The sequence below is a fragment of the Rhipicephalus sanguineus genome, chromosome 4 (assembly GCF_013339695.2).
Source record: "Rhipicephalus sanguineus isolate Rsan-2018 chromosome 4, BIME_Rsan_1.4, whole genome shotgun sequence".
Taxonomy (NCBI): Eukaryota; Metazoa; Arthropoda; class Arachnida; order Ixodida; family Ixodidae; genus Rhipicephalus; species Rhipicephalus sanguineus.
The window spans coordinates 127933638-127959330 of NC_051179.1; the positions used below are offsets into that span (position 1 = coordinate 127933638).

The following is a 25693-nucleotide window of genomic DNA, read 5'->3' on the forward strand; positions in this document are numbered from 1 at the left end:
TAGATATGGCGCCGGCGCAAAAAAAAAGGAAAGAAAAGGGCGCGCGCGGCGTTCGACGCGCGTTACGCAGAAGACAAGGCGCGGGGCTAATAAACAGTTTCAAAACGTGCATAGTCGTTTGCGTCCATTTCTAAGAAGCTTCGCTCATTGGTGGTATTCATACACGGAACCACTGCTGATTTTTCATTTCTCTCGCCGCGACCGAGAACCGGCATATACACAGGGTTTTTTTGTTGATCACATTATAACCGACAAAAAAATAAATATTACATCCTGACATCAAATATCATAATCACCGCCACATTGTCACAAAACACGTGATTGCGCGATCGTCACTCATGCGAGCGCGTAGTGGCAAACTTTCAAAAAACGCGCCTTATAGACCCATACGTAATTGACGCCTCCATGAAATGTTTCGCGAACACTCGCTTTAAATTGCTGTACTGATAATACAGTAACATATAAATCCATTCACATGGTTTTAATCATTTTTAGGTATTCTTTTCTTGCGTATAAGAACCGAAAACGTAAAAACGTCGCTCGAAACAACCCCACGTGAGTGGTGCCATCGCCATAGTTCCGACTACGGTGTAGGAAGGAGAGGTGACTCAACGGCAGCGAGCGAGCACGCGTGGCGAAATTTTGTTCGGTTTCACGTACAAGCTCGCACATGGCGCTAGAAACGCTTCTACTACACTCTAGCCACCAACCACTAAGCGCACCCGCAGAATCCATACCGAAAATCGCGTCACTGCACTGAGGTGCTTTTCTTGCGCTGCTTCTTGAAAGGTGTGGTGTTGCCGTGTCTCTCAGCTGACTTCTTTCGTTATTTCTTCTCTCTCTCTCTTTCGATAGATAGCTTACTGCATCTTTCGAGAGGAGCACTTTCTGAGGCGCGCGAACCAAGACATTACCGCTGTAAGAGGCTCCCAGGTTATGGTAACCAGATGTGGCTCGAAGTGCCTTTCGCAGAGGTGGTCGGTAGACTGCAACATTCGATCTTTGCGAGGTATGGCATTCCTCCACACCCGAAGGCGTCCTTCTTTAGGCGTAGAAAACAGTGAGAGTTTCTCAGTACACGATTTGTACCCTGTGGTGCGGCGTGGGGCGAAACACTTCTTGGCCATCGCTGCCTGGGCCGGCCGGCCCACGCATCTTACATACGTTCACAGGATGAAATGAAACTGTCATGGAGTACGAATAGTTTAATAAAACACGAATAAAGACGTTTCGACAGGAAACGTGACATCGCAGTCGCAAACAAAGCAGTGGCGCCCAGAAACTTTACCCTGGTTTTACTGGCCCTTATTTGTTTAGCGCCATCTATTGAAAGGGAGGTGAACGTGAACAACTTTTCGACGCGCCCGCTTCACAGTGCCGCCGACAACCGCGGAACCCATTGTAGGAAACTCTATGGCGGAACCAGGCGGAACCGATGTGTCACCTCTCTAGTCCCTTTCTACACCGAGATTTCCGACCCATTCCGAAGAACGTCTGTTTGCGGATCGTGGTGTTCGGACAGCGGTGGTACAGTGTTCTAGAGGTTTGTAGTGCGCTCACTGAGCGGCGGAGCGTGACGCACTTCATGTCGCCACCGACAGGCGGCGCGGCGCCCAGCGTCACCTGAAACTTTCCGGCGGATTGCTGGGCGCGGCTACCGCGCGTTGCTGTTTTGCGCGCAAGAAAAGTCAAAGTTACGGTGCGCAATGCACGGAGCTTCTTTTGATGCAACTTTTCTGTGAGTTGTGAAATAAATTACTGTCGCTGTGACTGATTTACGAAGGGTGGGCAATGTTTTAAGCGGCTATTGCATAGATGAATGCTCCTCCACGTAGCCGCTGCAGTAACAGATAGGGCGTGTAATTGGGGGGTTGAAGTTCTTTTTTTTTTTTTTTTTGTCCTGCTGATCGATACGATTTCAATGCCCTTTCGCCACTGTAACGATCATAGCGACTTCATTCTCGCCTTTCGAGCCCCACAACAACGCCTCACTTTTTTTTCTTTTTTTTATTCGCATATGTGAGCTGAGAATCTGTTGCTGGGCCTGTTGGTATACATACCTGAAGAAACGAAAAAAACCAGCTTACGGACGCTTACACAAGAAGAGAAGACACTCGCTGGAACTAGCAACAGGTTTAATGAAACCACATAACGTTCCCTGATAAGCCAAGCGCGCATGCGTCGTACATAAAACACGTGTGATTCACAATAAGAGAGAATGACATCAGTAACCACATTTTTTAAAAATAAGCAATCTCTTTCTTTGATAATGACAGATACAGTAATTCATTCAATCACTTCCCGTTCGTATTAATTGCGTGGTTCCCTTACCAATAATTTGCGTGCCTTTCAGATCAGGAGAACAGCCGCACACCCGGCAATGAGCAGGCAGATTTGCTCCTCCTCCTGGCCTGATAGACGTCTGAACTGATTTTATTTACACAAACCCCTGCCTATGTATGCGCAAATGCTTGCCTTGATTAACAATGCAGAAATGGTCACGACCAATAAACAGCCGACGACGACGTTGATCTAACAGGCACTGGAGCATCCCAAAAGGAGCCCAATCTAAAGTGGTTGCTTGGGCGAGTTGGTACGACATACTTCACATAAAAAACAGCGCTACAAACGGCGGACGGACCCCGTCTGTGTCCTCCTTTCTCTTGTCCGCCGTTTGTAGCGCTGTTTTTTTATGTGAAGGAGCCCAATTCCTACGGGTCTCCCGCTTCCTAATGACAGCTACTTCAGTCTCCCCTCTACATCTCCTTTTTCTATACGAGTATGGTTTTGCTGTCACCACCCTCCTGTTTTGTTATTTTTTTTTTGCTTTTAATTATTGTTACCGCACTTGACTACGCGGTCACTCCTAGCTTCTTTGGGTCCAGCTGTTTTTGTTGTCAAACGCTGCCCCAGCAATTTCTCTGTACGTACACTGCATGCCCTATGTGCACGACCGCCGGGGGCTGTAGCGCGTCCCTCCCGTCCAGATGCAGCGGCGGACCGTCTTTGAGACAGTTGCCGTTTGCGGACAGACACAAATGCCGATCCTTCAGAAAAACAAGCATACGTAAGTGCAGCAAAGCGCACGCGTGGTGTCGATCGACAAAGGTCCTTCAAACGAATGAATGGCGTGAACATGCGCTGCAGGGGAATCAGCTTAAAAGAATAAAATGCTCGACCCCCTCCTCCCTCCATTCTTTTTTTTTTTGTGGTCTCTTTTATGTGTCATTGGGGTGGCCCTCTTACCGCCTTCAACTCCGCGTTTGTTGATCCCCCCGGAACTACATCGTAACCAGCGTAACCCCGACCACGGGACGCGCTCGCGCGCACCCCGCAAGAGAAGTTTTCAGGAGAAACTGGCGGCAGCGCCCCTGGCGGGCGCCCAGTTTGTCGACGCGGAGAGGGCCATGGCGGCGCGGCGCAGGGATACGGCAGTGAGCCCACTGCCCCATTCTAGTACACTGTAGCGGTGGTTTGTTTACCCTATGTCCTTATGTCTACGCCGAGCCGCCGTGGAAAAGACGTGTCCCGAGTGCTCGCACCATCACCATGCGCAGGCTTTCCGCGCCAGTCGCCCTTCTTGTTCTGAATAATCAACGTCCCCACTCTACGTTTACGGTTTACACTACAAAGAACTGCTGCTGCTGCTGCTGCACGAACTTCGTTTCGCCGTATCACCATGCCTGCCTTTTGCTCTGCGTACGGCTGTACGAGCCCCGGTGGCCAATACGATGTAAGTAGTGTTTCACAACTTCCCTCATGAGAGAAAACTAGCTCCTCAGTGAATCGCTGCTATGAAAGGAAGTAACTTCAAGCCTTCAAGAACTCAGTTCTCTGCTCGAAACATTTTCGTGACAGTGGCTGCCGTCGGAGTTAATGGTGTAATGAAAATTCTGGTCATATCTGCTCAACTAAGGCCAGGCGTGGTGCCATCGATGTTCGTTCAGGAACGGAATGTGTCGCAGGCAGCGCAAGCTGCATTCTCGAGGAGACAAACTTATGAGGTAAGCTGTCGAATGTTGGAGGTTATCATGCTGCATGTAGGAAAAAAAAGTCACAGTTTCACCCCAAGGGCGAACCAATGAATGCGATAGCAACAAATTGTAGTGTTGTACTAAGTGAGGCTGGCAGCTAACTGTTTTGTATCCGATCTCGCGTAACTACAAAACGCTCGTGTAAGAGAATACGGCCGCTCCAGGGACAGATGCTCTCCGCAGTCACTTCGCGTTGAGAGCGCAGGACGTACTGTGATGGCTGTCGAGATAGCGCGAACGCCAGCGATCGCAACCGCGCCCTTAGATTCAAAGTTCAAAGTAGCTCCGAACGACGGAGGGTTCATGCGTCTTTTCATGCTCGTTAAAGAAGGGCGTGGCGTTTCCTGTCTGCTTCGATGGCAGGCCTCTCGAGCAGGGTGATGTTATCGTATGCACCCTCCGAGCGACGGAAATGGGCCGGCTCGTTTGATCTCTGCTTCGGCCGCGATCGCCGCCCCCCCCGCTCGCGTGCTTTTATCCGCGGTAGAACATGCGATGCGCGGGGGGATCTTATCAATTTGGACTTCATACGGAAGGGATATGCCGGCGACAGCAAAAACCCGTCGTGACGGTCCATATAATTGCTATCGCAATGAAAAAAATCACAGTTTCACCACAAGGGCAAAGCAGTGAATGCGATAACGTCAATTTGTAATGTTACAGGAATGAAGGCTAGCATCTCTTTTGGATCCGATCTCGCGTAACCCTACAAGGTGCTGGTGCAAGAGGATACGGCCGCTCCAGGGAGAGAAGCGGTTTTCGGGCAGCATCTTCGCAAATACGTTCTTCTGATCAAAATTCACAGTTGCTGCTCGAGCTCCGCTCCGCTCCCTTGGTGTCGCTTCATGGACCTTCAAAATGGGTGGGGTGTTTCCTCTCTGCTTGAGAAGCAATCGACGGCAGGCCTTGCAGGTGGGTTGATCTTATCGCATGCGCCCTCAGTGCGGCGGAGTTGCAAGGAGTGCCGATGTGGAGGGAGCAGAGGAGCCTACCCGGCGTAGGTCTCCGCTACCCTCTTGGCCCAATCCAGGATCTGGTACTGGACCTCAGGTGCCCTTTATACGGAACATGACTGCGACGGCAAAAACACGTCGAAAGGGTCCATATAATTACTATAGCAATAGAAAGTTCATGAGGCCGTTTCACTATGTGAAAGTGGATGACCAGCAGATGTGAAAGTGGATGACTATGTGACACACGGCACAGAGCTGACACAGAATTTCGATGTTAGGTACGAAAAGTCGCTCTTGGATTTAGCGCATGCTCTTTGAAAGCTTTGTGTTGGAGCAGCATGCATGGTCTCTTTGCCACGACATGCGTCGTCTTCTCTGGCTTGCCGCATGCGTTTAGAGTTTAATGCATGGTCTTGATGAGCCTTTTAAGCGGCATGCATCTTTTGGTCGCATTCTCCACTGTGCAACATTTTAGTGGACCTGTGATGGGTAGCAGGGATTGCACAAGGCGGCACATACTTGTTGGGGGTTTTCTGATCACGGAGCTACGACTGTGTAATATACAGTTTTGCTGTAAAACGATGGACGTTGTATTGCTTGATGTATATTCGCCCTGTTTTTGTCCTATTACTTACACCTCCCTTGCTCTTCTGTTCCTTGCTTTCGCCGAAGGATTGAAAACCTGGGTTTGTCTATTCTGTAGAATGCCTCTTAACAAATTAGTGCGTCCTTGATAGTCAGTGGTCTGGCATGTGCTTTTAGAAGTTGTCAACCACGGCTGTAACTGAGCACCAATATTCACGTGGACAAGTTTTGTGAATGTGGCCCAGACACGGCCTTGACAGTCTGAAAATGGGTTTTTAGAGTATTCAAATCGCCGTAGCAATACTGCATAAAGTTTGCAGTCGCCGGAAACAAGTGTGAGTATAAAAAAATCCACGCAGAATCTCCCTTGTAAGTTCTGTAGGTGATGCCGAAGTGTTGAGCTTTACATGAGGAGGCGGCTGTTCCTGGAATGTTGATTTTAGGCGGCACTGGCATCCGTTGCTTCTTTGAGGTTTGCTGGTGGTGCCACCTGTGGCAAATGCTGGCAAAAACAAAATGCACAAGGCTCATAGAAGCCTTGCGCAAGCCACCCGCTCCTCCCCATTTTTGCACTCCTTTCTTCATTTCAGTTTTTTATTTCTAATGCCGATGCTGCTCCACTAGGTAGCCATACCATTTGTTATGTTTTTTTGTTGCTGTCCTAGCGTGCCATCTGCCGCATACTTTTCTTATGTGCACATGATCTGTTAACACAGATGAAATAAATGATGTCGCAGTGTAAAAGTCTTCCTATTTTATTGAATACCTTAGACACTACAGCGATCTTAATACAAAAGGGATAACTGCGCTACCTGACACACACGTAACAACCATAGACACACACAGGTGCAGTGTGTGTGTCTATGGTTGTTACGTGTGTGTCAGGTAGCGCAGTTATCCTTTTTGTATTAAGATGCACCAACTCGCCCATCAACAAGTTCTTCTAAACTACAGCGATGATGCATATTATTGTTTTATGCTTCCTTGGCAAATTAAGACGTGTGCACAAAATACATGTGCTTTTAGCTCAGTACAAGACTTATAAAACATTAAGATAACTGAAAGTTATGTTTTTAACAGGTGCAGTATTGTTGCACAATGCATGCATGAAAGTACTAAAGTGAACGGGCAACCATTTGTCACATCGCGTTTCTTTTTTATTTCCCAGATTCTATTACAATCATCAGGAACCTTAAATTGCATAATAAACGCATATTTATTAAAAAAGAAGCTTGTGACTTTTCTCGATTTAGCCCCAGTGGTCTGTAACATGAATTTTTAATTACGGAAGGCATGACTTAAAATTTGAAAAGAAATATGCACGCTTGTAGTATATAACTATAAATACTACACAAATTAGGAGTTCAAGGTGCGTTGTTGCGACCTGAAATGTTATGTATGGTTGAGCAGCGATGTCAGAATCCTTCACGAAAGTTATCAGGGTGTTCAAATTTCCGGCATAAAACCAGCGACAGAAACATGCGTCTGTGTGGAAAAGTCAACTGCCTGAAACACTAGAGAAATGCTTGACATCATAAAAATGAGTAAGAGCTATTGGATAGAGCATTTGTGCAAATTTTCGCTGGGAGGAACAACAATGGCTGAAGGTGGAGCTGGCATTTTTCCTTAGGTTTTAACCGACTACACATCCTACATTGGCACATAAAATGTGCATCAAGAGCTTTACACTAGTGTAACAAATGGTGACTGCTTACACGTTAACTCACCTTTGTGGAAACAGTATTTCAATTGCATTGCAATATTAAGAAATGAAAGAATGGTAATGACACACTGGTTACCACAGAGTGGTTGTAAGACGACGTGCGAGGCCGTGATACTGGTAACTGTACTGAAGATGTAGGGTTACAGCCCACTAGAATATTCTAGCGTATTGTCGTATAAGCTGCAGTCATTTCAGTGGCTCCAAGAATGCAGCTCCAGTCTTCCTACTCAAGTCATCAAACTGCTGCGAACTGGAGGAACACAGATTGATCACAGAAATTCGCTCACTGTCACAGAAAAGTGCCTTTTGGTGGGAGGCCATCTTGTCTCACTTCTCCTCAAGACCAATTGACAAATGTGCACAGTTGAAGTGCCTAAAGGCATGCTGCTGATGCGGCTGATGTAATGACAGTTACACAAAATCAAGGCTCATCTTCCTACCTGTGGCCAACACTTCAACACAGTTTGAACGTTGTGCCATCCAAGGAAGCAGGCGTGACAAAAGAAACAGTCCAGCCATTATCGATTGTTGCGTTGTCATCTGCACAGTGCGTACTATCGTGGCAATGAAAAATGAATAAAAACAGCAGGGAAGGAGTACTTGAGGAGATGTCAAAGCATTGAAAGCAAGGAGAGTTGTTGCTTAGTCGATGATGTGGCACATTGTCAAAATGTGGTGCTAGTTTGGTTTTGTGCAACGGAAGCGTGAAATTTCGAAAATGCATGGGATCCTGTGGCAGTTTGGGTGAGGGTGCAACTGCCCTTGGCTGGTCACCAGCTGAGCCGAGCGGTAAAGGCACCATACCAGCGCACAAGGCAGCCATATTTGGTCTTCTCAGTAGTGCTCGTCAGCATCTCGAACGGCCCCCTGGCAGGTCTGCACCACAGCCACTGAAACGCATGCTTCGCATAAAAATTTCGCAAAGTTTGAATTTTCCTGATGTCTACAGTCCTCCCTGCCAGCATTGCACGTCGTGCAGATGGCTTTTATTCCACTTCCATGCAATGCAACAAAGCCTTCGTAGAAAGTGTGGTATCGGAGACTACCATCATCATCACCAGCAAGCAGCGCGGCTTGCCAGCTGCGTGTTCGGCTCGTGACCCTCGCGCTACGAGTGAACTCGGGTTTGCTTTGTTCCATGCTGATGTGGAATAAAGTGCCACAGATGTTTCGTTAATTGAGTGCTGTGCTTTATAACAGTGGCCACGAAGACAACGAGGACTTCAACGAGTCCTGGAACCGCAGATCCATGAGCGTGGGACGGCCACCAGTGTTTGAAGGAACGTGGTCAACATTCCGAGTTTGCCTCGAAGCATGCTTCGAAGCGCAATGACACTTCATTGCTAAAGCAAGTCCTGCAGCACTTACGTGGACTACGGGCTCAGGCTAAACATTAAGAAATGCAAATTCAGATCAAGAAGAGATCACCTTTCTTTGACATCAGTCGATGCTAATGGGGCTCAAACCGAAGGACGACACATTGAAGTCAGTCTCCAAGCCACGGTCCCCAAGTCGGTGAGCGAACTGAAATCTTTCTTGGGCGTAATCACTATGATGCCAAATTTTTGCCGAACCTTTCCACAGTACTGGCCCCATTATACAATCTGCTAACTAAGGGGGGCTATGTGGAAATGGCAACAGGTACATGAGAAGCGGTTCGAAAGGTTAAGCAGGCCATACAAGCGTCAAAGTTTTGACACACTTTGACCCAAACAAACTTTGAAGTTGGAATGCGATGCTTCACCTGTAGGAGTGGGGGCAAGTACTTTCCCAATCGCATCAATGGCACAGACTATCCGATAGGATTTCGCTCCAGAACTCTGTCCAAAGCAGAACGAAACTACTCCCACCTAGAAAAGGAAGCGTTGGCCCTTGTATTCAGCGGGACTCGATTTAAGGACTACTTATATGGCAATCACTTTGTTTTGGTGACCGACCATAAACCCCTGACGGGTTTGTTTAACCCAGGAAAAGCCATTCCTCCCATGGCTGCGGCAAGGATTCAGAGGTGGGCACTTCTCTTGGACAATTACCATTACACATTGCAGTATCGCAGGGGAACAGAAAACTTGAATGCTGATGCCTTAAGTCGCCTGCCATTACCAAACAAACTACACGATACCAGCACAGAAGATCCGCCAGAGTATGTCCTGTACTCGGAATGCTTGGAGAAAAAGGTGATTAGTGTCAGAGACGTGGCACATTTTACAGGAACGGATCCTTTGCTGCAGCAAGTGAAATTTTGGATCAAGAAAGGGGGCTGGCTGAAATTTTTGTCTGAAGAGCAGATCCGCTTCCGGCCATACTTCAGTAAGAAGGCTGAACTCACGTACTACCAAGACTTAGTCTACTGGGGACACCGCATCGTGCTTCCCACCGCTCTAAACCGACGTATCTTGGACTTGCTCCATGAAACGCACCCAGGCATGGCGCCCATGAAGAACATTGCAAGATCCCTGTTTTGGTTTCCGGGGCTAGACGGTGAGATCGAGCGATTGGTGCGGGAGTGTCCTGCTTGCGTACAGGCTGCAGCGATGCCTCCGGCGCAAACACCTGTACCATGGCCCACGACGGGAGAGAAATGGAACCGGCTGTATGCCGACTATGCAGGTCCTATTGAAGGACACATGATACTGGTAGTCGTGGATTCCGAAACGAAGTGGATAGAAGCAGTCCCAACGAAATCTGCAACAGCAGAAGTGACAGTGGAGGCTCTCAGGGCGATGTTTGCAAGGTTCGGTCTACCTCGTACTCTTGGGACGGATAACGGACCTCGGTTCACGGCTTCCACTTCCGCAATTTCCTGGCTCAGAACCAAGTAAAACACTTGACTACAGCGCCCTATCATCCACAATCAAATGGTTTAGCGGAGCGGGCCGTTAGAACGTTGAAGGAAGGCTTGAAGAAAAACTATGGAATTCCGCTACAAACTCGAATATCAAGACTTCTGTTCCGTTATCGCCGCACGCCAGTGAAGGAGGGCAAGTCACCAGCGGAGCTCTTGCTGGGATATCAAATAAGAACAAAACTCGACTGCATTATGCCGACCACCGAGGCTGTGAAAGCAAAGCCGTGCAATGAACGTGAACTGCGATGGCAGGCTGGACAGCGTGTTTGGACTCGAACGTTTCAGCCACGGAAAAAGTGGATACCAGGTATCGTGCATGACCAGCAGGGAAAGCGCATGGTCACAGTGGACACGACGCATGGAACGGAATGGCGACATTTTGACCAAGTGCGATGGCGGGACGTTTCGGTCGACGAATCGTGCGACACCGACATGCTATCGCCCCGTCAAGAGCTTTCGGGCTAAAGCACAAGCGATTCGCTGACTCCGGCAACTCAACCTTTGCGGCGCTCAACGCGACAGCGCCGTCCTCCAGATCGTTTGAACTTTTAAGAAGGGAAGAAGCTGTGGCATTGGAGACTACCATCATCATCACCAGCAAGCAGCGCGGCTCGCCGGCTGCGTGTTCGGCTCATGACCCTCGCGCTACGAGTGAACTCGGGTTTGCTTTGTTCCATGCTGATGTGGAATAAAGTGTCACAGATGTTTCGTTAATTGAGTGGCGTGCTTTATAACAGGAAGTGTTATCTTTCTGCATGGGTACACTGCAGGTACAATGCATTCATATAGGGAACATACGTTCATAATATGGGGCCGCGGTTCAAACTCGAGCACAGGAGTGAAAGATTATTTCGATTTTTCACATTTTTTTATAGTGGCGGTCGACTTAGCTGACAGAGGGACGAACAGTTTTCTCATTGAGTCTGCACAGGAATGCTTACACACTTAGGCGGAGAGTTTTCATTTTACCGGAGGGGGCGGGGGCCTGACTTGCTCTTCCACATTTCTCTCTCACTCTCCCTATATATATATATATATATATATATATATATATATATATATATATATATATATATATATATATATATATATATACCAACTTCCAAATTAAAGAATTTAATGTAACTTTAGTCTCTTAGGTGCCCACAATATCATAATGAAGATATGTAAGTGGAAGACCCTAGATTTATTTTTCAGTTTACACAAAGACATCGATCCACCTTGTAACCCTTGGCTTGAAGCGAAAAAGGTCGCGTAGGCGAGGTTTTTCGTTGACTCGTTGACTGTGTCGCTTGAAATCGATTCACGCAGTGCATGGCGTTAGGCTTTACTTTGTTAAAACAGGCGCCACACAGGAGAGAGTAGGCTAACACTATCACGGGAAGCTTTAATTATATGCCAGTGAGTTCAATTCAAGATGGCCGAAAGTAATTCTGAGATGGTAGCAAATACCATTTGCTACCACTACACCTTGTGCGAAGCTGCGGTTATGAATCTGGACGAGTAATGGAGTTGCTCATTGGTGGCCAAACTTTTAGTAAAACCCTTTACTGATAAATCAAAACTGCGTACAATCTTTTCTCGGCACTTTTATAAGCAGGCATGTCGAAGGGTACCAATATGTAGGCAACCAAGAAATTACCCGTTTTTTTATTGGCGAGTAAGTTTGTGCGAAAGCGTTCGCTGACTGACTGTGTCGGGATTGCTTTATATTCTCAGTATCATTTTTGTGTTCTCAAAACCATTCACTACGGGGTTCAAGACAATTAGAGCGCAGCTCTTGGGCGTCCGTTCCTGCGTTGAGCGGCATCGCCGTTGGTGTCGGCGGCGTAATTATTAACCGATAGCGTGAACGAGGATGAAAGAGAGCGAACGCGAAGTCTGTCGATATCACGAGATACTGGCCTCTAACCTTGCTTTCTTCCTCTATCGCTCGTGCGCATGCAGGGCTGGCACGTGCCCTGCGGCTGGCTTCGCTTGTCGTAACGGGGCTGTGGGCGTTTCGCATGGTTCGCGACAGCTGCAATGCACAGAGTATATAGTGTGCGTAGCACTCGAGCGTTGGCAGTTTCTGTGGCAATATGTAACGAATGTTACGTTGCTACAACTGCGGATAGTCAAAACTTCAAACACAACTGACGTTGCCTGAACACGAGGCTGCGCTCAGCGATTAGGCAGTATCGTAATCGCCGGTGAATTTTTTAATTTGTCATAGCTTAAGTCGTTGCTTCAGTTGTTCATCAGCACAACATATTCTGCACGTAAAAATCCGTTTGAGGGGCATTTTTCCATTGAATGTTTGACTTGTCACTGGCCCACGTGCCGAACTTTAAATGGCTGAAATGAAAAAGAAACGGGCATAAACAGCCTCCTGTGAAATAGCTGCCAGACAGGACGACCCGGGGACCTAAGCCAAGCTCTTAAAAACTCTTAAAAAATACCCTGGGCCAGCGCCAGGGGGGGCTCTGCCCCCCCATGAGGCAGTCTGGGGGGGGGGGCCCAAGCCCCCCCCGTTCTCTCCGCCTATGCTTACACATTTAAAAGTAATATCTGACCAGCCACGTTGGTCTAGTGGATAAAGTGCTTGACTGCTGACCGGCAGGTTGCGGGATCGAATCCCAGCCGCGGTGGCTGCATTTTCGATGGAAGCGAAAATGCTAGAGGCCCGTGTACTTAGATTTAGGTACACGTTAAAGAACCCCAGGTGGTCAAAATTTTCGGGGCCCTCCACTACGGTGTCTCTCATAATCATATTGTGGTTTTAGGACGTTAAACCCCAACAATTGTTCACATGTGAAATGGCTATAAGGACGAATGTATTCTTGACAATTATTTGCGGGACATGCACAAGCCGATTTTCTTTATTGAAGCTTGTTTCCTATTTTAATGAGGTAGGGTTACATGGATATTTTGCGGTATCCGATATTAATAAATCACGAAAAATTGTTCGAAAATTGCCAATTTTCTGTATGGCGTGAAATGCTTCAGTTACATGTTCAAAACAGAAAAAGACGTGAAAACATTTTACGGCAGGTAAAAATGCTTTATTCGTCATATTTCGCACCTTATGTCTGTTCCGCAAGAAATTTTTGCAGCTCCAGAAAGTAAGGCTTCCATCTGACTTGCCGTGGACAAAATGTACTATTCCTCGGTAGTTCAATTCAAACTATAAGAGGCTACCATCCGTGTGGTAACGTTCAAAGCACAGCACTGCACCATGTTCATTTATCTCGTGCGGCAAATGCAAGGCGCGCATTTTGCCATTTAATGTGCACACTCTCATTCCATAATAGTGCCAATCATGGAACCTGTGCTGCCATCTATGTTTTAAATAGGAAAACACCATTTGATAAGCTGGGCTCATCAAAAGTTTCTTGAAACATTGCTGAAGAGCCTTGATGAGGGCAGGTCGTCATAAGCAAAAAAGTGACGACTGCTCATGACGAGCACAGGTTGTCATAAGCGCTTAAGGGGTTAAGCGTCCCAAGTAAACCTACATAAAGAAATATGCAGTACGTTTGGCTTGTCTGAGCAACATTAATGGCAATTACAAAAGACAACACTGGGTACAGCATCAAAAAAACCAGAAACCAGGCAATTACACAATAGTATAAGTGGTTTCAAAAAAATTTTTAGACACTTGTGAAAAGTATTCATTTTAATAATTGTCATAGCTTCCTGTTTTGTTGTGTATGTGTCAGTAACTCATCTTTTGATACATTGTTGCATATTCTTGGGCAGCCGCTCTTTGGAAGCGGAACCATCGGGCAAACACCAGGACCAAGTCATTGTTGCAAGACAGATCTTGTAAGAGGGCTTTCATGACTTTACTCAGCAATGATCTTTCGCGTTGTCACTCGTAACAACACAAGCCAATTTATTTCAGGATGACGTCGCAGCAGATCCAGTATATGATGCAGCATGGGGCCTCACTCTTGAGTCGGGAAAAGCCGTAGAAACATCACCAGAGCCAGCGTGTGAGCTGGGTCACGTCACAGATAAATCTGTTCAAGTGCGACTACTAACCCACCATGAAGCATCACAAGCAAATGAAAAGAAAATTCTGTCCACAAGTGCTACACAAACAGAGCCTCAAGCTGTTTCTTCAGGTATGTCTCCACATTCGCTGTTCGATAAAGCAAAAGGTCAACTTTGCGGCAAGAGCAAAACAATTATTGCTATAGCAACAAATCGAAATGTTATACGAAGTTAGGCGAGCAGCTCACTGCTTTAGGATTCAGTCTGGTGTCTTTCTACAAAACGCTGGCATAAAGGGTGGTTGTTAACACGTCTTTAGTCACGTTTTTCCCCTCAGAGGGCTGCAGTGAGTGATCAGCGGAGGGATGGGAAAGAAAAAATGGGGGGCTACAATAAAATGGGGAGGCACAATAATGTCTTGCGAGCTTCTGCTCTGGCTATCACGCCCGAGATGAAGCCTGATGCCAGTGGCTGTTGCCTTGGCGTCATTCAATTACTTCTGCAGTGACCATCATAGCTCATTGGCGGCCATGGCGATGCTGCGCCAGGTTGTATTCGGTCCTGGAAAGCAGACTCGCCATTCAGGTGGATTGAGGCAATTAATGGCCCATTGTCTGTGGTCCAAGTTCAGCAGGCAGTCCCAGATGATGTGCTCAAAGTCTGCCCGAGTGTTGAAGGGGCTGCAGACGCCAATGTGTGAGGTTTCTAGTCCATGGGGTTCTTTGTTTCAGTGAAGACGCTGCACGAGAAAGGGATTGAGAAGCGTTCGGGTCTGTATACCTGCCGCAGCAGTGCCTGCTGCTGGCGGGTATCGGCGCTTGAAGGAAGGGTAGGCATATGGAATGTCTTGGATACTCCAAGAGATAGCAGCAACGGTAATGCTTTGGTTGGGCTATTCCATCCATGGGACCATACCAGACCCTGTGTTTCAGTTTCTTGAGGTGCATTGCACGATATGTATTCAGGTGGTTTCGACTGCACGGATAGCATGGTGTGCACTAGTCAGTGTGCCTATAAAATCCTAAGATTTTGTTCTATGACGAACCTGGCTTCAAGAACAATACGACTGAAGAGCTCAGAAAAGCGCCTCCCAACACTGCAGTTTATTCCAGTGAAAGAACACAAGGTCCTTCTTGCATGCGCTGTACCTTGTTTTTTTTTTTCTTTCCTTCTAGCACGCGCTATTTTCGTTATTATCAGTGCCCGTTCATTTCCTGGTATACCAATTTGTCCCAGGAACGAATGCATTTGGAAATTATGCCCTTGTTCTTGGAGATGACGCACTTCGAAATGTAGTTGTTGAACTGCAGGGGTGGTTGTGCGAGTGTGTTTTTACACATTTAAAAGGCGCAGTGGGAGTCTGTAAATACTCTGTAGTGACATTTAGCATCTTTTGGCAAATTGTGAGTGGTGGACTCGGCGTGTTTGGGAAAATCTTAATAGCATACAGTTCTGATGTAGATGTGTGAATGCTCTGGCTTGTTAGATAGAGTTTGCTTCCTGTTTCGTTTGCCTCCAAGTCCATGCTGTAGAGAACACCAACAGTTCCTCTTGTTGTTCGATGGAGGCATCCACGCAAACTATTTGACAGGTGCTATGGTGTGGTTGCCCTTGCGTATCTGCTGCTTGTATTTCTCGTGGATTCGGGCTTGCCTCTTTGCCGAGTGTCCGTTGCAAGTGTTCTTTGGCAAGGTTTGGGGTCTGCAGTTTGTGTGTGCTCCGAAGGGGGATAATAATAATAATAATATCTGGGGTTTAACGTCCCAAAACCACGATATGATTATGAGAGACGCCGTAGTGGAGGGCTCCGGAAATTTTGACCACCTGGGGTTCTTTAACGTGCACCTAAATCTAAGTACACAGGCCTCAAACATTTTCGCCTCCATCGAAAATGCAGCCGCCGCGGCCGGGATTCGATCCCGCGTCCGAAGGGGGAGTATGTGCGGTAACACAGGAAGGTTAGTTACGTTATGCCCAATTTTAGCAATGGCTCTCCCTGCTTGCTAGAGTTCAGTAGTGTGATACGCATCAGCTCGTGCCTAGACAAGAGAACAGCAATGTCTACCATAGCTAAAGTAACCATATTTCGCAGACTCCAAAGCGGGTCGGGGAGGGGGGGGGGTGTTTGCGGAATGACAGAAGGAAGAACATGTCATGCAGCTCAAACAGAAGATTCCACTTTTAACAGCTGAGCTGTTTTAGGCTTGGAGTAAGTCCGCGTAGCGTACACAAAAACTCGGGCGTTTATGCGCCAGAGGAATTAGGCAAGCCCTACTACCGAGTCAGCAGGTGCGACAAAAAGTGAAGACATTAGAGGTAGAGAACGGAGTGAAAAAAGATGATGGAGCGCAGTGGGGAAGGAGGTTGGAGCATGGGGTGGGAGAGAGTAAAGCCTAGTAAAACGAGGAGTGCTGAGGCAAAGACTCTGGAAGGAGGACCAGGCGAATGATGAGCAAAAACTCTGCTCGGTGAAGTCGAGAGGAGGAACGAAAGGAGGAGGAGAGGAGATAGGAAGTGGAGAGAAGGAGGAGAAGAATTAAATAAAATGCAGTAAAATTTCGAAAGGGGATTCAAACCAGAATACCCCCGATCCGAAGGTGAGCGTCGTAATGAAGAGGCTATCCAGGCGCGGTAGCTGAACAAGCCTTTATGGGAACCATATATGTGTTGCTGTGGGTGAGAGAACGAGAAAAGATAGAGAGAAAGCGAACAAAGATAGAAAGAATGAAACGCCAGAAAAGTGAAAGAAAGAAATAAAGATAGAGAAAGAAAGCAGATCATAGCCATGTATAGTATAGTAGAGCAAAGGGTTGTAGTGGTTGGGCTAGCTGACCACGACTACGAGCCGCCTTTCGGCCGGAAGTGGGACAAAACACCGGCCCACAAGCAGGTTTGCAGGACAGCGGGACCTCAGCCGCAGAATTAGCACATGTCCCACGTGAATCGGGACGTCTGGTCGCTTTACCCATACCACAAGACGTTTTCAATGCAGGGAAGGGTGTATACTTTGGAAGCCATGTGATCACTCTCCTGGCCTTTTTATTGAGGTGCTGCAGAGTATGCAACTGTGTTCCAGTGTTCGGCCGAAGGAAGGTGCCATACGCGATACGAGAATGTAAGAATGCCTGTACAAAGTGCTTGATTTCCTTCTCTCTCACGCCCCTCATACACTTGGCAATCATGTGAAGAACTTGATTGGAGCCTGCTTTTAGCTTTTTCTGTTTGATGGAACCATGTTGTGAATATGAACTGCGCACACGAGCATTCCATGTAGGGAAACCTTCTTAATTTGTAGCTGCTCGAAACGTCGCATAACTATGCACTAAACGTTAGTACTGTGAAACCTCTCAATAGCGAAAGGCCTCAAGAACAAAATTGGCGCGGCAGTGAAGATATCTGGTGTCCCCAGCGAACGTCCATAAAGTTCAATGCATTTGGCCCCTTTCGGCAGCAAACAGACCTTAAAAAGTGCTCCCACAATAACAAAAGTTTCAGGTTGTGACCCGCAACATTATTTCAACCCATGAGCTAGTTGGGAACCCAGAAGTTCGAAAATTGCAGCACCGCTCATTCGACAAGTCAGGCACATACGTTTCTGCCAATAAGCATTGGTGCGACCATTGCTGTTTACATTCGGTTGGGTGATGAGGATAGCAAGAAGACCTCTTTTTCGATGAGAACAGTTTTTTGCTGACGCCTATGTTGTCAACTATGTCAGCACATGACGTTTAAAGCGACAGCATCCACGAAAGTGGCGTCATGCAGACAGACATTCTGTAGACGGCCTAACTGCTTGCTGTCGCGCGACTCTCCGTGTGCACACCGAGATCGCCTGTGCTTTGCTTACATGCAGTGTTAAGCCTTTTGGAAAGATGCCGCCTCCTATAAAAAGCTTAAGTTTTTCATGCTTCAGTAGAAATTTACCATGATTATCGAAGCTGCAAACGGGGAGGTTCGAGCCGTCCAGCTCCTTCAAAGCTGTGTGAAACAAAGGAAGATCAGCAACTTCTTTAAAATATTTCGGTTGTACTAGGTAATTGGTGTGTGTATTTTTGTATTTTAGTGGCAACGAAATTCTTATGAGAATGAACAAAAATTGCTTCCTCGTCGATTTCGTTATTAAGGGTTTCGACTGTATGCATTAACCACCAAGTCCAAATTAGCATTTCCTGATGCGCGCCATCACCGCCAATACCGAAATACATACAGTGCCATCACAAATATTGCCTAAAGTACCCACCACAAAGCCTTTTTTTTTACCAAAGCGTGGAAAATATTCTGGCTCTCTCGTAGATACCGCATCGTTAAGGTGTACGGCAAGTGGCATTTCGGAACTATTGCAGGGTCAGGGATATGCAGCGACTGACATACCGAGAGAACAGACAGTATTGGCTTTCTGCGATACGTGTCTATGCGTCTGTACTACAGTCTGTCACTAAGTGAAAACTGACACAGTTTTCATTAAAGCGTGGCATGGCTGTATTGATCTGACAGTCCCTCGCTAGCTGCGTACAATGCGCTCCCTACTCATGTCACGGCGTCATTTCCGGGCCACTTGCATACATCGTATGTGCATTTGTTGCGGGAGTGTTCTTTGTATCCACTCTGCTTCAGTACGTGCACAGATGCGGTGATTACCTTGTTGGGTTATCGCGGCGGCAACAAGTGCGCATTGCTTGATTGACGACCTTCCAGCAGCATCGCTGCTGGACGAGCTTCCAGCAAGCAATGCGCACTCGTCGACTCTCTAGTGGTCCTGGAAATGGAGAGAGGCGCATTTTAGTTGCCGCCTAATAAAAGAGTGCAGTATGGCTGCAATAGAGCTATGTTTGTTGTACCGTACGCGCGCATGTGTCGTGATAGTTTGCATGCAGCAAGGTTTCACGGTGACCACGACCTGCGATGCTCAATTCAGCATGATACTGTAATTTCATCAGCACCTGACGCGCAATGTGTGTTTGTACTGCCTAAAGCACCTTCAAGTTCGGTTATTGGAAAGGTTGTATTAAATCGTTGCCTCACACTTAAGCATGATCCCTCACATAGGTTTTGCCCGGGGCAACATTTTTCAAGAAGAAAGATGTCTGCCGCTTTTTTTGAGAGTTCTGCTTTGGTGATGCCCTCCGTCAGTGCAACAGCTGCTGTGCCATCAGATGTCTTGCGCCGGCCCAGGAGGGCTCTCAGGATACCCCACACTTTGTTTGAAATTGTTGATCCGTTAATATCCTCTTGTATTTCTATTCGCTGCTCAGAGGCTAGCTCCCCAGTATACTTCTAGATTTCTTTTTGTAAGGAACGCAGTTGGCTTAGTCGTGTCTGCAAGCATCTCTTTGCTCGATATTCTCACAAAAAGTTTGAGCTTCTGGTTTCATAAATGCAGGAGGTACCTGTCAGGGTCTGGTCGATCACCAGAAACATCCAGCGTCTGTTGCTGCATGCTTGTCATGCATCGTAGCTTTCGTTAAGGCATCAAGGTCTGTAATATGGCTGTTGTGCCTGTTTGAGATAATTATCTCAGTGTGTAATCATACATTCTCGCCTGTCGCGTGAGGTGCAGCATGAGACACCATTTTTTTTTCAGATGTCGTGGCAGTAGGAAGATAGTCACTGCCTAGAGGACCTTCAAGAAGCTTGCAGTGATAGGTTCTGGGTTACGAGAACCCATTAAGTTAGGCGTTAAGTTAGCGAATCACAGTCGGGATGTCTCCCCCCCCAATATCCGGATTGTGACTGTGGGCGTTACCATGATAGAGCTGCTGTGTCATGCTGTGTATGAGTGGACTGTGTCGGCACTGTCAGAGGAGACAGTAAAGCAGCCATGTTAACTGATGAAGTGGTGGAGACACCTCAGAAGGCGATACGGTTTCTTCAGCGAGTGAAGCGACTTTCGTGCTATCTGTCTCTTCCATGCAAAGTAAGTGGTGAGAGTGCAGCGTGTACGAACGGTACAAAGGTATGAGCAGTCTACTGATCTTTGTTGACATAGTGCATGTGACCATGCCCTTTTAGAGTGCAGCTTTTAGGCGCCCATTCCTGCGTTGAGCGGTGTTGCCGTCGGCATAACCGATAGACATGAAAAAATAAAATGACAGAAAAATACCTAGGATAGCATGGGATTTGAACCTGGGCCCTCTTCGTGGCAGTCGAGTATTCTACCGCAGAGCCACGCTGATACTTGAGACTCACTTGCAACAAGACCCTTTACAGGTGTGATGTCACGCAAAGAATTGCGTTAACATGTAATATAGCGTCGCAGAAGAGTAAAATAACAACCATTCATCATACAATGCTAATTGCGCAATGAGTGTTTGGTTTAATGCTTCCCAACCACTGTAAAGTGTTCAGCCATAATTCTTCGTCATCAGCCACATGCACCATCAACAAAGTGCGCATAATACCTTACAGATGTGTAGCAGGTACCTCGTTTATCTGCAGAAAGAAGAATAATAGTGTAGTGGGTGCTGTCCTACATCACAAAAATTGTGATTTATGGCCTAGTCGATACCTTGCAGAAAGTCAAAACTTCATACACTGTTGGTGTTGCCCCAACATGAAGCTAGGCTCAGAATTCGCATTAGGCAGTATCGTAATGATCGGTGATTTTTTATAAAAGTTCGCAATTGCTGCCTGTGCACGACTCACCTCCACGCCACCCCACCCCCACCTCGCTGGCCTTTCGTGTGCCTTCATGCAATGGGGATCACTGGCACGTTTAATCTCTGCTTGAGCAGTGACCGTTGGCAGCCTTTGCACGCTTTTACTCACACGTTTAACACACAACACATGGCACGATGTTAGAAATCTGTTGGCGACGGCGAAAATTAGCCTCGAGTGTCAATAATCACAGAGGGACTGCATGCATTATTCTCTGTGGTCGTAGCTGAACGCAGCTTTGCACCTAATATCTAACCTGAATTTAGTTGTATGACAAAGACAATCATTTCCATGCAACGTGTGCTTCCAGGACGCGCTGGCTATTGCACTCAGTAATTTGCAAACCAACAGAAACGATGTATCGTGTGTCTCTGTATTCAGTGTTATAATGATGACTTGCGTGCGTTATTTTTTGCCGACCTATGGCCCCGCGGCCATAGGTCGGCAAAAAATGTGGAGCTCACTCAGACTCACTCACGAAACATATCTTACCCTTAGGGCTCACTCGGACTCAGACTCACCGAAACTTTGCCTCATCTGGACTCACTCGGACTTAGACTCACTATAATTTTTCTCAACCGGGCTCACTCGGACTCAGTCTCACCAAAATATAATTCACTCGAACTCACAGCTCGATCTGAGTCTGAGTGAGTCGACTCATGAGTGCGTTAGCCTATATTATCATTTTTCTACCATAATATCAATGCTCTTTAACGCCAATATCTCGCATAATCGGTGCGCTACTTAGCACCTTTTGATCTCGTGCCTTCAAATACGAGTTATCTGAGCTTGCAGTTCAGGAAGGAGCTTTTTATTGAAAGAGATGACTCACACAAGATATTTTTATCAGTAACTTCCCGTGAAAAAGTTCGCGGGGGGAGGTCAAGGCACTTCCTGCCCTTTTCCCTCCTCAACTCACGCCTTTGATCAATAAATATTGAGCTCACGTATGAACGGTAGCGCGTTGAAGTATATGGGACTATACGTGAGTATAAACGTGAGCCGACATAAGGCTGATAGTAATGCTGAAGTGGAGTAGATAGGACCATAGATCGGCAAAAAATGTGGAGCTCACTCAGGCTCACTCATGCAAGATATTTTGCCCTTAGGGCTCACTCGACTCAGACTCACCAAAATTTTCCTCAACTGGACTCACTCAGACTCACAAAAACTTTACTCACCCGGACTCACTCAGACTCAGACTCGCATCTTGATATGAGTCTGAGTGAGCCTGAGTGAGTTTGCCGACCTATGCCCACGGCTATCGGCTTCTGAAAAACATGGCTACAGACATCAACAAGCAAGTGCACTCGCGAGCGCTGTGCAACCAACCAAAGTAACGCAGTGCAATGACACTACCTTTCTACTACCTGCGCGAAAAAGAAAGATCGAAACTTGTGAAAATGTGGCTGAAACATGATCAATATTTGTAAGAAAAAAGCAGTTTCAGGGTTTCGGCATGACACAACGTTCGATGTATCGGATGTTTCACTGTGCGGGTGTTTAATATACATGTGTACCAGCCCTATACTTCTGCATGGGATGTTCAAGGGGATTTCTCAACAGTTCGATATAGCCAAAAATTACAAAAATCCCGAGTTTGGTATATCCGGGATCCACTGTAACCACGGCCAAGATTTGTGATTCAGAGATAACTGTGCACTTGGCCGATAAGGACCATGCTGCCGCAAAAATTTTGGAATAAATGCATTAATAAGCTGTGGGGGATATAACCATTCCAGCTGGTGTCTGTTTCTCACGGTGCCTTGCTTTCTCCTCCGCTCAGAGGTGTGGCGTAGCCCGTCCTCGTTACTGCTCCAAATCGGCAACATAACACTACATCAGTGATTACTTCATCGGTGTGCTGCCATTGACTGAGGCAGGCTTCCTCCACATGTCGATTGTGTCACCTGCTCGCAGGTGCCACACGGGTAAGCGCGGTGTGAGACATTGGCGAGTCAAACAAATATACGACAGGTGCAACAACTGCACAGCATCATTCACATCGCCCCAGGGCCAAGGGGCAATATTCTAGTGCAGAGGACCAATCGAGGCGGTGAGTGCTACCTAATGTTGCTAATGAGCGACATTAGGTCACTTGGCAGCAGAAAAGGACAGTTGTGGGACAAGCTGCAGAAACGCAGGAGAGGGTCGTGGGAATTGTTTTCTCAAACAGAGTGCAGTGATGGGAATGCTGCTACAATTGCTCCAATGGGCTACATTTAGTTGAAGCTTCTACATCCACGCTACAAATTACAAACTGCTTTAATGTTGCATCAATATGCGGCCCTCAACATTCCACGAAATAGTAAAAACAGCCTTGCCAAACTCGGAGGCTACAAGCAAGATAACTTGTGCTCCATGCCAGATAGCGGTTATCACCGCCCTATGTATAGTGTGCCATTACTTCGGCCTTTCTCAAGGTAGAAGTGATGCTGTGGGAAGCTCCCTGTGATACTCAGATTCAGTGTGCATTTGTGCATAAATCTGTACATAAGACGATTTCACATTTTCACTAGCACTTGTAGCTTCTACGTATGGCTCCCAAAGGTTCGCAAAGTACAATAAGTTGGCACATTTATACCACTGGTGTAGCCTTCATGGAAGTGAAGCAACAGCCAGTACTTTGACAGCTTTGTTCAAGGCTGGCACATTTTTTTTTGTTTTGCGCCATCTTGCATACATTATATTCGAGGAAACTAGCAGCACCTCATGCAGAAGTCACCATTAAGATTTGGTTAAACAGAAGTCTTGTGAATTTATTCTGAAGAAGAAACCAGCGAAAAAATAAAGACAGAAAAGAACAACCAGACAGGACAAACGCTCGACTTGAAAACTAAATGTTTACTGAAGAAACCCCGCACACCCACACACATGAACGAGCAGCGCATGTGTAATCAGGCCATTTGAGCCGTGTCAAAGCTGCACACCTCACACTGCAAAGCCATAAAACGTGCCAGTGGGGTACAAACAGCACATTGTCATGAAACACCAGAATATTAATGCCACGTGCACCAGTATTGTGACAGCTTTGTTCCTGGTTGGCACATTTTCTGTTTCGCACCATCTTGCTTGCGTTTGAAGGAACTAGAAAGACCTCATGCAGCAGTCACCACTATGTATTGGTTAAAACAGAAGTCTTGTGAGTTTGTTTTATCATAGAGAGCACCCGCACAGCTTTATATGGAGTTAGTAGTGGTGCTGCAGTTGAGTGTGACCAGCTTTGAAGAAGTAAATCAGCTATTTAAATTGAAAAATTGTTTGAGAGCAAGCAGTGCTTTCACTAAACAAACTTTTATTTGTGGTAAAAACATCAGATTATCTCTTAAGCATGTAGTAGGCTGAGGGCCAAGGGTCGGCTGAAGCCCTCAGAAAGTACACAGAGGCAGAGAAAGAAACTGCAGCTTTACTGCGCGGAGTCCCGAGCTCGACTGCCGTCCACCGTTCCGCCGTGAGCGCCTGCCCGAGCTACACATCGTCTTCGCTGAAGCCAGAGCCATACGCACAATGTTAGGATAACTACTTTCTATTCTGTGGAATCCCAAAACCAGCAGCAACACCACACTTCTCACTTATAGTGATTGCTTGCACGATAACAGAGAGATTCTCACATTCTTTACTACCACGATTGTCTGCCGGCATACTGGTTTCCACACTCTGCAATGCACCACACAATTTGAAAGGTGTGTCTGTCAGCAAAAAACCGCATGCACACTTGTTTAACCCTTTCACCACAGATGCCTGCAGTGGCTTCAATTAATTTAATTAGGCAACAATGTGAAATATGTGAGCCAATAAAATAGCGTATATTTCAACACATTTATCTCCAGTTTATTGAAATTGTAAATGTTTGGTGTAATAGGTAAAAATTACGTGGTGTTCTATGAACATGTCATAAAAAGATAAGTAGTCCATTATACATGCTGAGTTGTAACTGTATTTTTTCTGTTAACTTCTTCCAGCCCTCAGGAACAATAAATAAAAGCATGCACAAGGTTTTTCTTTTTGTCACATGTCGGGCATTCTAGATAGTGCCTAGGCAACTAGGTATACTAGTTTGACATATTTTTCAGTGATACGAATTTCGTAACTCCACAAGCTTCGCATCATCGAGATTCTACTGTAGTCTACACACATATAGTGTGCTAAAATGAATGAAAAAGTACTGAGTGCATTGGTTTGGTTTCGCTGGACATTCGTATCGCACATGCTGCTGCATCACACTACCACAGCTGTTCAGTTCTATATTTCCTGCCAAATTAAAATGTACCTGTTGGTATTGCCCTGTGTATACATAGAGCTTGTCTTTCAGAAAAGGAAACTAGTTTTCTCAGATCAGTTACTGAAGAAGTAGTCGCTCAATGTCAATACTCACAAACAGGCACGTAGGCAAGGAAGGGGGGAGGGCACCCCCCTTTCCCGAAATTCGTCCAGCCTTTTATAGTTCCCGGGCAACTTTTCTTTTGCCATGAAAGACTTTCTTTTGACTAATTAGGCCTTGCCCCCCCCCCCCCCCCTGGAAAAAAAAATGCTGGCTAAGTGCCTGCTCACAAATGTAGTTGATCAAGGACTTTCTAACATCCAAGCCTGACTTATACCCACGGTAAAAGTATGTTTGGGTGTACTCTGTTGCTTGTGCTCGTTTACGAATCGTCTGTGTGCTGCTGTAGATGGTTCTATTCCTCCTAATTAGTAACCTAAAAATTGCATGCATTGGATATTACCAGCACACATTCCAATAGCCTCTTTTTTAAAATCATTTACCATTTTACACTTATGTTGTGGCCTAATCCATTTTGAGCTTTAGATTCTGTAGGTGGTGTGACCATGTCTAGACTGCTACTTCAAATTCGTGAAATATATAAAATAGACTATAAACTTTCTGCCATCTTAGTCGATTGAAATTGTGAAGCAATTC

General features: G+C 46.5%; 1 protein-coding gene and 1 long non-coding RNA gene across 16 annotated transcripts in view; one reads left to right on the top strand and one right to left on the bottom strand.

Annotated features, from left to right (window-relative positions):
• LOC119390669 (gastrula zinc finger protein XlCGF57.1-like) overlaps positions 1-25693 on the top strand; it is a 691222-nt gene that overhangs the window by 106632 nt on the left and 558897 nt on the right. For 5 of the 14 annotated variants that reach the window (XR_007415950.1, XM_049415088.1, XM_049415092.1 and 2 more), the window contains exons 1-3: positions 3886-4004; positions 13885-13950; positions 14030-14252. The exons of 5 other annotated variants lie outside the window; for them this stretch is intronic. Coding sequence is in view for 8 of the 9 variants with exons in the window: in XM_049415088.1 (XP_049271045.1) it covers positions 3936-4004; positions 13885-13950; positions 14030-14252 (358 nt within the window). In the remaining variant the exon portion in view is untranslated. Of the gene's footprint in view, positions 1-3471; positions 3734-3885; positions 4005-13884; positions 13951-14029; positions 14253-25693 lie in introns of those variants that run through there. 4 more of the 14 variants (XM_049415079.1, XM_037658304.2, XM_049415082.1 and 1 more) reach the window with 4 other exon arrangements.
• The window catches only part of LOC125758202 (uncharacterized), a 189953-nt gene that overhangs the window by 106089 nt on the left and 58171 nt on the right, over positions 1-25693 (bottom strand). The window lies entirely within an intron of this gene.